Source organism: Passer domesticus, chromosome 8 (assembly GCF_036417665.1).
Source record: "Passer domesticus isolate bPasDom1 chromosome 8, bPasDom1.hap1, whole genome shotgun sequence".
NCBI lineage: Eukaryota > Metazoa > Chordata > Aves > Passeriformes > Passeridae > Passer > Passer domesticus.
In genome coordinates this window covers 46982109-46995418 of record NC_087481.1, presented here as the reverse complement: position 1 = coordinate 46995418, position 13310 = coordinate 46982109, and the positions used below count along the sequence as shown (strand labels likewise).

Sequence of the window (13310 nt, the reverse complement as noted above, 5' to 3'; positions counted from 1 at the left end):
TCTTCTGTAACCACCAGTCCACACACCACTGTTAGTGCAGGAGTGGCAGCTGATGGCCTAAAGCTGGGTCTGCTGCAATACTTTGCACTCTGCTGCTAGACCCCTGGCTTACAGTGACTCTGAGTATCTGAGGCAGTCACTGACTTTAATAAAAGCTGTGGAACAGCTCAGGACCTCTCTAAATTATGTCATTGACATTGACACTTGCCCAGCAGGGACCTGAGTGAACTAATCAATGTGTTTCAACAGGCAGCACTCTCAACTCTGTCTTGTCTTCTATTGTCCCTGTGAAATGTGAGGTCAATTTTCAAGAGGCTCTCAAGATGTGATTTATTTTAAGTTTCCTTTTAAATCACCTTCATGTTATACCCTACCTCTGCCTTCTTTAACTTTCCAATGAGAAATTGGCAAAATGTCTCTTTGAGCACTTTGTTCTCAAATAAACATTAATAAACATGAAACCAGGATCTTTGTAACAACATTGCAGGGATTAAAATACTGTAATTTTCTCATTTTATCAAAATTGTGATTGCTTCATTTTGTTTATATATAAAAAAACCTAGTAGACAGAGGTAAAGGAGAGTGGAAATGTCTCCTATCCTGAGAACTTTGTCTGAAAGTGTGAGGTCCTGTCTCTTGCTCCAGTGAAGTCTGTGTGCCATTCCAGTAAGTCTCCCTCATACTGATAGATTTTACAAAGCTAGAATATCCCAGTGGATTCAGTTCTGTCTTGCCTTGAACAATGTGTGTGTCTGAAGCACACACTGGGCTGTGCTGAAAGTGAATGTAAAATTAGGTGAATGAAGTGGAGGTTTTAGGTGCAGTTGATGACAAGAGGGACAGTTTTGTGTCATGTTCAAAGAGCATGAAGTTCAGAAGACTAAAGTCACTTTTATCCTTTTGGTCAAGGCTTAAAGCCAAGTGCAGTTTGACCAGGTCTTGGACTGAGTTCTACTCCTCTTAATGACTTAATTACCACATGCAGCTTGTTTAGACAACTAAATGTGCTTTGATTAGTGTTCCAAAAGCAGAGTAATAGATGCTGCATAAATATCTGACTAAAAAATATAAATACAAGGTCTGGGATTTAGGAGATGCATTGATCAATTCTGAAGAGCTCCTGATCCCCGTCAAAAACACAAGGCATAGCCTTTAGAGTGGAGTGCAGTGCTGTAGAGCAGCCATGTACACACCTTTGGAAATTTTCAAAATGAAACTTAAAAGAAGAGGGTACCATCTTGACAGTACAAGGCTACACCCCTTCAAAAGGTCTGGGCAAAAATCAACATGAAGTGTTAACTTCATTTCTATTCAGCAAAACAAATCTGTCAAAATCTGTAGGATGGGAAAAGCCAAGGTGAATTCTGATTCTTACAAAGAAGCATGGGGCACTGAATGGCACTCTTATGTTCAGTAGGAGGGAAAATATTTACACAAGGTATAGTTAAGCTATAAAAATCTTTGCTGGAGGACACTGTACATATAAAATGTACAGATTCAAAAACTAATTGAATAAACTAATGGAAAACCATCTGTCAAAAAATGACTGCAGTGCTGTCACTTTTGACTCGGTAGACCAGGAAAAATATCTGCATGTGCTTGTCCTGTTCAGCTGGTGTTCCCAGAGCTGTTACAATGAGCTGTGGTAAGAAAAAACAGGGTTCTGGGCTGGATGGAGGTTTGCTTTAACCCACCATGGTTGCCTTTCTGCTTCAGTCCTATGCAGTGAGAAGTTTGCAGGTAGTATACATGGAAGAAATTTTGTTTCTTACTTAATTTGGTGTATTTTTATTTATTAATTTGATGCATTCTGAACAGAGAAATTATCTGTGGGTTGGCAAAATACTTCAGATCCCTGACTTGAGTTGTTTTCAGCCAGTTTGTAGTAGCTGGTAGTTCAGCCTGTTATATTTGCAAGCAGCAGAATATGCTTAACTTGCAGGCAGCTTTGCAGTGGCATCAGCAAGTGCTATGTAATTTCCTGCAAGAAAATTCCCAAACAGATCTCGGATCGTGTATCAGAAAGTACTGCTATACATGTTCACATTCCCTGGCATAAGCCTTTATACCTTTGGGATCTTAATAGTTAATCTACCTGAGCGAATAGGAAGGAGCATTTTTACTTTCAATAAAGTTTGATTCCTGGAGGCAGATCTTTTTTTTCAGTGAGTGTCAGATAATTTGAAGGTTAGGGTGAGGCAGGAAACCACGACACGCCTTTGTTGGGACTTGTATAAGAGCACGGGAATAGAAAAGCAAAAGAAGGGAGAGAATAAAACAGGAGAAATAAAGAAGAGGTGAACATTTTTGGATGATCACTCAGGTTCCAGACACCTTTGGAAGGATATGATATAAAGTGCAGGTGGCAAATTTTTGGTAGAAGGGAAGAAGTTGAGAAAAAAAAGATACTCAGTTCAGTAACCAAAGCACTCCAGGTAAGTTACATTAATTAAAAAAAAAAAAAAAAAAAAAACACAGAAAAAGGTATCCTTTATTTTCTGTCTTGATTCCCTTAAGAACAAGGTTGACTTTTCAGGCAGGATAAGGCAGGTGTTTTTCTGTGGGGAATAGAATATAAAAACAAGTTTGCTTAAGGGCTGGGTCATTTTGGGTTTCTATTTGTCAGTGAATACTACTCTTTTGAAGTGAATATCCAGTGAAAGGAGTTTACCTGCTGGAGAAACGAAATGTGAAGCCAAGTTATGGGTACGTTGTTAATGCATTTTGTGAAACGACACCAAAATTGATAAAGTTTAGCTGAATTTCTCTGTTCCATAAGTGTATTGGCATGGTGAAATGCAGATCATCTGTTGGCTGGTTTTAAAAGTGAGCAGAACTGGAATATGCTGGAGAGTAGTGATTGTAAATTAGAGCTTCAGATGCTGGGTGCAGGGTGTAATATTAAGGAATAAATCTCTAGGCATGAGAATGCCTAGAACTGCTTCTGAGTGAAAGTTTGTGTTGCCATGGACAAACTGCTTTGTCTGAAAGAAGTGACTGTTATCAGCAGTGACTCATTGGTTGTGTATTTTGTGCTGTATTTTTGTCATAAAAGATTATGAGGCGTTTTGGTCACAGTAAGTCAGACGAGTGTGTTTTGAGAATCAGTTTGAAACCTTTCTACAGCAAGTCCAGCAGTTTGACCATAGTGGCATAAAGGAAAAGATTTGCCTTTTTCTGTCTTTAGACTGACTTGAGTGACTTTAGAGAAGATGCTTTTCCATGACTAGTTGCTTCATTTGTGAAATGGTGACAGCAGATCTTTCCCATTCTGCAAACACTTCTCTCATTAATACCAGATTGTTTGTTTCCTTTTCTGTGCCGGAGCCAAGAAGTTTGTGCAGATCAGAATTGCCTATTTTTTTTGAGTAGCGCTGTTAAGTAGAGATGGCGAGGACATATTTTTGAAAGGAAGGTGTCTGGCAGAGCAGAGTGAAGTCTGGGCAGTGCTGTTGCTTGTGCTCTGAGATGTGAGCACATATTGGTGTCAAAGAAGCCCAGACAGGCTGTAGGCAGGGCAGAATTTGGTTCATGGAGCATGTCTTTGGCTGTGCATCTAACCTGCTTCCCTGGCATTTGCATCATTTCAGCCTACAGAATGAGCAGATTGGGAAGTATGATTTGGTTTATTCAATTCTAACTGTGTTGTTTTTGATAAAATGACTTGAAAGTAACAGCTTTTAGAGCAGAATGAGAAGATCAAATTCCTAGTCTGTGGGATCAAAAGAGATGAGGGATCATTTTTTGACTGGTTCTTTTAGTTGCAGGCCAGTGGCAGCTGAAAGGCTTGGTTAACAGGCAGGGGCACCTAAAAAACATGTGATATGATGGGAGACATAGTCAGTCGTATCATTTGGAGACATCTGCTAAGTGCCAGAGTATTTATGATCAAAAGGCTCTGCTGACATTAAATATTATTAATCTCAGCACCTGCAGGTGCCTCTTTCTCCTAATTGAGTGTCTCACAGCAGGAACCTCTGGAGAGAGGACAGAGCTGAAAGGATGAGCTGGGAGTACAACAGCATTGTGAGATGAAAACTGGGAGATCATTGTGGAGGGATGAAAGTATCTGAAATATCCTTGCTTTGATTTTTCCACCAAAGGACATCTTTGGTTATTCCACTCCCTTTGAAAGATATCAGTAAAAACTTTATTGCCATTGCATACAATACTTAGACTCTAAAATGATAAGACGGATTGAATGTCCCATCTCAGAATGGCTTAGTGTCCTTGCCAGTGTTGCACTGCATTGTGCATTGTCAGGCTTTTGTGGAAAGCACAGATCTGAGCACATCTTGCAGTGCTGGGCACTTCTTACTATCCTGCTTTCAATGCTGTACAAAGAAGCAGCCTGCACAAGTGTGGCAGTGCCACACCCCTCCTGGTTCCTGGTGCCAATAATGGCTGCAAGCCACAAGGACACTACAGCCCCTGGGTTATGTAGAAGGGACCATAGTGTTGCTGTCTTACCTTCCTGCACTGTTTGAGTGACCATACTGGACAAGTTGCTGCTTGTTGCTCCGGTGCAGATGACTCCTCTGATTCAACAGCGCTGTTGCTGTGCCCCAAACATAGCCCACAGCTATGCCTTTGTGACTCCAGATAGGAGCTGGGGAGATGAGTCAGGCCTGGCAGGTGATGGAAATGCAGCACATTCATGCTGGCATCCATGTGCCAAGCACACGTGCAAAGGCACTGTGTGCTGGGGCTGGACTGTGGCATGCATGACTCAAAAGATGGACTTTAACCTTTTTTTTTTTTCCTAATTGATATCACAGCAAGATACTTCTCTTTCTCAAGGGAAGGCAAAGATGCAGAAAATGCACTGACTCCATGGTGGTGCTAGCCTCTTCCAGCATCCATAACCAGCACCACCTCCCAACAGCAGAGAGAAAGTGGAGTTCTATGAAGCAGTAGGAAAGCAGTTTCCAAATGCAATTTGTGCTCCTTGCCAAAAAAGGATAAAGCAAACAGTGCTGACATCTAGACAGCAGCTTCCAGCATCTATTTTTAGGGAGAGAGCTTGAAAGACACTTCCACTGTTGATGCCGTAAGGAAGAGTTGCAGAGATAATGCCTTTTCCTGGAGTGAATGACCAGAAACCCTTCTGCTGCAGGGGACTGTTACCCTGCTGGAGGAGGAACTCTCCTAATGCATGTAGCTCGAGTCTTGCATGTGTGTTGGAATCAACACCCTGGGAAATCCCTTGGAAATCCCTAATGTTAGCAAGCATCCTAAGGGTTGAACAGCATCCTGCTGCCACCAGGGTGTGTAAGGACTTGGATGTGGCCTCAGGATCTCTGCTTACAGGGCTGTTCAGACAAGCTCAGAGTCAGCAGTGCAGAGTGAGCGCTGTGGGCACTGCGGTGTTCTCTGCAAAGTGCAATGAGTCTGTCCTGGAGGGCTAAAGTGACTTGCCTGGCACTGTGCCTTCTCCACTCAAATTTTTCCTGTCCAGCTCTGGGAATAGTGGGAGCTGGTTAAGGACAGAATTAATCTGCATGTTGGATATTCCTGCAGATTCTCTGCTGCATCTTGCCTTGTGTCAGTGTTTATGCCTGGGCAGTACAAGTGTAACATCAAGGGGGCTGCAGTTTACAGAAGAGTAAAAGGAATCATGAGGATCAAACTCAAATTTAACAGAACTGGGGACATGGTCTTGGGTTCTGCATCAGGCTGGGCTTTAAAACTTGGAAGGGGTTTTGCCCAAAGGTTTTTTTAGACTCAGTGTCTTAAATGTGTTTGGTTTAGTACAGCTGGGCCTTCAGTTTGAAGGAGGGGACTCCAAATCCAGTGAAGAGTTTTGGCCTATGGTGAGCCCATGTGTGTAACTTCAAATCTCTTCCTTCTCGTTGTTTGTGGCTGCACAAGATGAAACGTTATCTTAGCAAGACTAGGAGTGAGCAATTGTGTCGTTCCTTCTGACAGAAGTGTTTTCTCTTCTAGATGATGTCTGTTTTTCACAATCATGTTTTTTTATGGTATTCCTGCCTTGGCAGACAGTCATACCTCGGGTAGAGATTAAAATTTTGACTAGAGAGGGATCCAAGTAAAGAAAAAGAGTGTACACAGTATTCACAGCATCAATTCCAACACTGTGTAGACTGACCTGAGCTGGCATGAAAGTAGATAAGATTCCAAAGCCCCAGACAGGGTCTCCAAACTGTTGCTGCACTACCTGTAAAACAAGATAAAGCACTTCCTACCTTAAGTTCCTTGCTGCCAAAAATAGCTAGTTCAAACGTACCTCTGGTGTTTTTTCTGCTTTGCTAAAGTCAGTGCTGTGGCTTTAGCATCAGTGTACCCTGAGAATGCACTATTACTGGTAGCAGAACAGCAGTATATGTGCTGAGGTTTTTCTGGCAGTACTGACAGGGTGCAGGTAGCTTACTCCTGCAGCTTTGCCTGCTCAGTTAATCCTGCGCTGTTGAGTCTTGCCCAGAACAGATGTGTGGGAGTAGTGTTTTGATCCACTGGTTTTCATGAAACCTTTATAGGGGCACAACTGGAGACCATAATATAGTGTAGTCTGGATATAGATCCACATCTAAACTCCATCACTGAGTGGATTTGCTTTTACTGCCTCTATCTCACCTGTTGGCTTTACAGCCCCTCTGGGTGTTTCAGCTCTGCTGCCTTGTGCAGCATCCAGTGTTGTAGGTGGCAGCCCATCTGTAGTAATCACATGGCTCTGGAAGGGCTCTGTAAACTCCCAGGCACATCTTCCAGGCAGTCTAGTCCCCATCCAAAGTGAGCAAAGTGGTGGCATTTGTGGGGAGCTGTTGTCATTTCTTACTCTTCACAGAGCTCTGAGTGCAGTCCCTCTGTTTTCCTTGCAGGTGGCAATGGTATGGATTCTGTAACAAAGAAAACGAGGCAAGATGGATCAGAAGTTACTGAAAGACGTAAGGAGGAGATTTTTAATTTTTATAGCACGCCCAAAAATCCCAGAAGTGAATGGTCATTTCTGTAAGTGACTAAATGCTAGCCAGAAATCCAGAACTAAATTCTGCTCCTGGCCCTGGTCTCTGTGTTGAAGTCAGAACAACAAATAGAATGGGCCAAGATCAGATATTTAGAGATGTGTATCATGACCTGGTTGTTTAACCAGATTATTGCCCTCTGGTAGCATTTCTAATCAGTAATGCAGGCATTGGGATGCTGCTCCTACTTCTGGTATCAATGCCCTGAGTGGCCTAGAAATTGTCTGGTGGCTTTGTGTAAAATTGGTTAATTTTCTACTGACCTTATGAGAATTAACTAGTAGAAAGTTACTGAGGGGTCTGACCATGGGCTTTGCTGTTACAGCAATGGCTGTGGTTCAGAAGTGCCCAGAAATTTTACAGGGATTTTGTACAGAAAAAAAATCTTTCATGGAAGTAATGTTCTTATTCAGAGCTAGAAAGACCAGCAAAGAAACACAGCATTGTGTGATAATGACCCTGCAGCTACAGTTTTGTCTAAAGGGACTTTTATTTAAATGAGTCAATCTTTGAACAAGTCATGCTTTTGCATGGAGAATAGGTAGAGCATTGATCCACTTTGGCTATATTAACATGCTATTAATTCTGCACCTTTTCTTCCCTCAGTTATTACAGAGACTGTAACCACAAGACTCACATCCTTGCCACCCAGTAAGTAATTCTCAGTCATTGAATTGCTTCTGCTTGGTGTTCTGTGCCTCTCCATGCTATTCATTTGTCTGCATTCTTTCCATTATTTCCATAAATCCCTGGGTGCAGCAGATCTCAGTGCATAAAGATCTGCACCCAGAGGAAAGCAATTTTCAGAAATGCTTTTCTCCCAAAATTCTTGTTACTGGAGAGGAGTAGTATCTGAGGACCTGTCAGGGTATTGTCAGAAACAAAGCCACATGCTCTACTAAGACTAGAAGACCGGACTCTGCAAAGATTTAAGTCCAGATATAGCCTCTCCAGTGGTGATTGTCTGTTGGGAACAGGGACCAAAAGTGATGAGTCTGCAGGTTCCACTGCTGGGGCTGCAGTGTATTATTTCCCTGTCATCTTACCAAATTGACAACAGTGAGTGAATCTTTTCAGTAATATCAGGGGTCACAGCACATTTCTACCTCTGCAGAGAAGTACAAGCTCCAAATAAAGAAGAATCCTCCACACTATTTATCTCACCATATCCTTGATTAGTTTGCTGCAGCTGAGTTGGCAAGGAATTACATTATAATCTCATTTATGATAAGGGTTAACAGGAGTATCCCTCAGTCTGTGTATGAAGAAAATCTTGACTACAAACCTGCTGGCTGTGGAGTGTGAATGCTTGTCTGCTCTGCCAAGACACTTCTCTGTACCTCTGATCTCTCACCAGATATGAAGCTGTACTTGTAATTCAGTGTGTGGACAACTTTGGGTTCCTCCTGCCTTCTCTTGCTGTTTCCTTGCTCTTCCTATCTCCTGCCTGTAAAAAATGTCTCATTTTGTGTTCATCTCTTTCAGAAGGAGGGAGCAGCAGTGGGCTCAAAACATCATCCCACACTGGAGGGAGTGGAGTGGAAAAGCGGTCGTACACCCATGGAAGCAGCTATGTCACCTCAAGTAAGGAAGGAAAGCATTGCCCAGTAGGAAACAGAGAGCAAAGACAGCAGAAATGGGCTGAGGAGAAATTCAAGTCAGGGAACTAGGGCGAGCCAGGGGTAAGGAAAGCAGGATTTATGAAAGTAGAAGTGCCAAATGCATACACAGAGCAAAGCTATTCCTTCCCTAAAGCTGGGTTTGAGAATGTGTGAGTAAATGGCAAAATCCTATTTTCCACAGGGAAAACTTAATTTCAGGAGAACAACAACAAAAAATGTCATTCCTACTATTTTAAGAAGTCATTCAGAAACTGAATTTCTCTTCTTTCAGTTTTTCCAAATCACAGTCCTTCTGACCATTTTTGTATCTTTCTGAGGGTAGAATATTATTAAAGAAATTCCTAGAAAATGTTTTCTTATGTTTGTGTGCCCATGGCTTTAGCACTTTGAACACTTTGCCACATTTTCTGGATGTGCTAAATCAGTGTGTGCTGCCTACTCCATAAAACCAGGATTCTTCTTTAACAGCATTCTTTGCCCAGCTGTTAGATTGTCATAGCAAAGGCTTCTAAAGACTAAGCTTCCTAGCCAGGTACCTGGCACACTTCTCTGTCCCCAGTGAGACTGACTGTACAGCTCTCCTTCTGAAAAACATTCCCTGTGCTCCAAGGGAACTGACAAACCGAAGGGAGTGAATGCACTTTGGAAGCTCAAGGGGAAGGGTTAGCCATACCAAAGAGATCTGACAGACACCTGCATGCCAGCTAAAGGCCAGAGTGTGGAATCACTTTGCCTCAGGGCACATGTGAAGTAACTCCAGTGCAGATGTGGTCTAATTGTCTGGACTGACACCAGTGTGAGAACTGAACTGAGTCCTGCAAACTCAGAGGACCATGCAGGGTTACCATCTTCCTTTTTTCAGTATGTGGAAAAATAGAACAGAACCTGAACTTCAGAGATACTGAGTTCTTGAGGTTTCACAGAGCATTCTGTAGTCTCTTCTTTCCCATTTTCTTGCAGAATGCCTCTAACAGAGGCCCACTTGGCACAGTAGTTCTTTCTGCTGAATTAAATGGAAAAGTTTCAGAACAAAACAGGTCCTTTTAGAGGGGAAGTTGGCATGAAAACACTGTTGAGATCAAAAGGACACACTTTTTGTAGGTATGGATAAACAATATCCAGTTTGATCCTGCTAATCAGCATACATAGGTTGCAGCTTATTACAGAGCTCCCTTTGTGCTGCACCCTGATCATACTCCAGCATTAGATTTAGTGCAGGAGTATGAACACAGTAATTATGGCTGCTCTCAGTTCCTTCTCCACAGCACTGATGTGAATTTGGAGAGAAATTGTTTCTTCTGTCTACATATAACAGGTACTAATAATGTCCAGGCTGTCTTGGCCCTGACACACACCTCAATCACTTCTCCAGAGGAGGGACTAAGTGGGAGTCTGCATAGCTGCTTTATGTCCATCTCTAGTTGTGAAACACCAGTGAAAATTTGTCCAACTCAGAAGATAGTAACATAAAGCACCCAGGGCATCCAGAGTGCACTGCCAGGACTTCTCTTCCATTTGCTGAGGGTGTTTTGTTTTGGCCATAGGTGGAAGTGGTAGATTGAATTCAACATCATCGTCCTCCAGCTACAGACAAGCACAGTCTCCCAGCTCTACTCTCACCAAATCACCTGGCTCAACATTTGAAAGAAAAACCTATGTCAACCGCCATGCAACATATGAAGGTATCACAGAACATGCCATAGAAGGGAGGCAATGTGCAGTGGAGGCAGTGTGCAGTGCACTCTGAGGTCACATTAGTGCAGAATTGTCCCCAATTCCATTGTGGTTTTCCTAGGAAATAAACCATCAGGGACACAATTTAATGATTAAGTCCTATTTATCCTAAGAGTAATGCTCATTCCTAAAAGGAGTTGTGGCATATACTTGTTGAAAGACATTAGCAGCTCTTTCATGTGAAACCTGAATAGCTCTTTTTTTTAAATGGAAATGTTTTCTCACCACTGAGATTAAACAGTTGCCAGGAAGACATGTTGTGAAAGCTTTTAATGATCTTGGACAAAGTATTAATTAACGTCTTTCTGTTCTTTGCAGGGAGCTCCAGTGCCAACTCTTCTCCTGAGTTTCCCAGAAAAGATTTTGGTAAGTCCTTTTTAGAGCTGCTCCTCTGAATGTTATGGCAAGGTCTTGTGAATTGATGACCATAAGGGCTTTTTGCACATTGTTGTGTCCTGCTCTACCTATGCTACCTCTGTATTGGGCCACCATGAAGCTCCTTCAGAGGAGGGATTTACACTAGCAGTTGAAAGCCAGGTCTCTAGCTGATCATATTCAAAGAGAGAGTGGATACTGTGTATCTGCTACTCTCAGCTGCTTTTGTGATGCTCCCTGTATGATACAGGACATGGACAAGAGAAGAGGGATACTTCAAAGCATTCCCTTCACCCCTCCAGAATAGCTTGGAGAACAGCTGCAAGCAAGAAAATCCACACTCTTAGGATTTTGAGTCATTGCTAGATTACTTTTCTAGTAGCTCGTTTCTAGACTTCATCAAGTATATATGGAAAAATGAAGTGGCTATCAAGTGATATATTTACACTAAACATTGTCAGCAGGTATTGCCCTGTCCAAAGTCTGAGCTGCTGATTTTACTCAGTGAAGATGGTGAAACATTATGATCAGGTTACCTTTTGGCTCACAGAGGAGGTGGGGTTTCACAATATCCATCATTGGTCAGTGGGGCCAGTAGGCCTCTTAACTTCCTTTTGGCCATTTGAAATTGGACAGCACCATCTACAAATAACATTTCTCTGTATAAAAAGAAACAGCATCTGGTCCAGAAAGGCTAAAGGTGCTGCTGATTCTTTAAAATACCTTGTGGTCTAAAGGGGGCCTGATAAAATCTCTTAATGGTTCTATTCTCCCAGCTGTGCTTCAAGAAAAGTTACTGTCTGAATATAAGCACCCTGAGTAAGATCAGTGTGCTGACTTTCAGAGGTGTCACAGGAGGTAAGACTAATGCAGCTTTCTCTTATTGCTCTTCACAGCATCTGCCTCTACAAGAGGGAGAAGCCAAAGCCGAGGTAAGTGACGCTGTTCTTTGAGGAACCTCCTTTTATTCAGTTCAGCATAATTCAGGTGTGTTAAATAGACCTATTCTTTAGCTGGAATCCACCAGTTTAAGTGTAGAGCAGTCAGATTAATTATGTGGATCTGCACCACTTCAGATGTGAACCATGAATCTGTAAGCAGTTGTTTAAACAAGCTTGGTGTAAAAATTGACCTTAGTGAACGTCATGGTAGTTCCGACTGTTTCTTCGAAACCTGGATATCTGAGAACATAGTCTTCCATCTTGTTTCTTCACTACAATAACCTTAGTCCATCCATGCTTTGGGACCAGCCTCTGACATATTTACAGTAATTGCATTCATGCTTCTCCTACTGTGATCTGTCTTGCAAACCATAAAGCCATACCCTGAAATAATCTCATGCTGATAGTAAAGAGATGGTGAGGAAATTGCAGACTTATGGTCTGCAGCCAGCTCACTATAAAGCTCTGCATTGTTTAAATCATTCAGCTCTTCTAATAATTTATTAACAGTGTTGGGGAAAGAAGGATTATCTTGGTCTCCAAGAATGTAGTATCTGTTTCCAGTTGCTTGAAGAGGAAACTATAATGTCACTTTATTCAAGTTAATTTTAGCAGTGGGTATAAATCACAGCATGGTCTTGCACAGTCCTCCAGGAGAGTGTCACATCCCCAATTATTCTGCCTCAGATCGTCACAGTCTCCTCTAGCACACTACATACCTGAGCTCCCAGCAGAACTAGGCAAGGCATAATAAAGTAGACACCAGAGACTCAAGTCCAGCTTCTCATATTACTTCAGAAAATAATTCCAATCCATCATCTTCTCCACATGAATGCCAAGATAGTATTTCTTTTCTAGTGCATGCACTGTCGGATTTCATCATGAGGAGCATGTATCACATGTTCTGGCTGGCCACTTTGCTTGTGGGAGGCAAGTTTAATGGCTTACCCCAGCCAAATCACATTAACTTTGTAGTTTCTTGTGCTGGACAGTAAAGGTCCAGTAAAGTAAGGTAATAACATTGAGTACCTGGTGCATATGTTGGCTGAAAACTGGACTGGTTACATTCAGTGAGCCAAAAGATAAGTCAGTAACTAGCAAGAGACTGAATCATACAGGCCACTGTAGAGATATCAGTTGTACCCTAGAAGTACTAGGGAATTTGTGTATTTAGTAAACTTCTTTTGGCTTTCTAATTTTTTTAATCAGAAGGACAATAAAAATAATATTTGTGATGAGTGAGGACTGCATAATTAGACCTTCTGTTCAGTAGCAGTATTACTGATTTCAGCAGAGGCCATCAATGAGTGAAATATAATTCCCTGGAATTTAAATAACAATATGTGACCCCAAAACAAAAAGTCACTCAAGCCCACTTGCTACCAACTCACATGGGCTATAAGTACTGCTCCGATTAAGCAGTCAGACAGTAAGGTGGAACACAGACAGCAAGAAGGAAGGAATTCACTTCAGCATAAAGTTTCTTTCCCAGCCCAGAGCACAAATGAATCTCTCTCCATATTCATGATCTGCTTTTTATCTTCCCAGAGAGTGAAATACGAGTCCGACTGCAGAGCGCATCTCCCTCTGGCAGATGTAAGTTATTCCAGGGGTATCAGGGATAAGAGGGTGTTGCTGCTAGGTTTATGTCTTTT

General features: G+C 42.1%; 1 protein-coding gene across 1 annotated transcript in view; it reads left to right on the top strand.

Annotated features, from left to right (window-relative positions):
- The window catches only part of COL17A1 (collagen type XVII alpha 1 chain), a 60062-nt gene that overhangs the window by 17001 nt on the left and 29751 nt on the right, over positions 1-13310 (top strand). Inside the window, exons 2-8 of the mRNA XM_064431224.1 lie at positions 6840-6905; positions 7590-7634; positions 8469-8567; positions 10150-10287; positions 10658-10705; positions 11611-11646; positions 13204-13251. Of these exons, the coding sequence (XP_064287294.1) occupies positions 6851-6905; positions 7590-7634; positions 8469-8567; positions 10150-10287; positions 10658-10705; positions 11611-11646; positions 13204-13251 (469 nt within the window). The 5' untranslated portion in view covers positions 6840-6850. The remainder of the gene's footprint in view (positions 1-6839; positions 6906-7589; positions 7635-8468; positions 8568-10149; positions 10288-10657; positions 10706-11610; positions 11647-13203; positions 13252-13310) is intronic.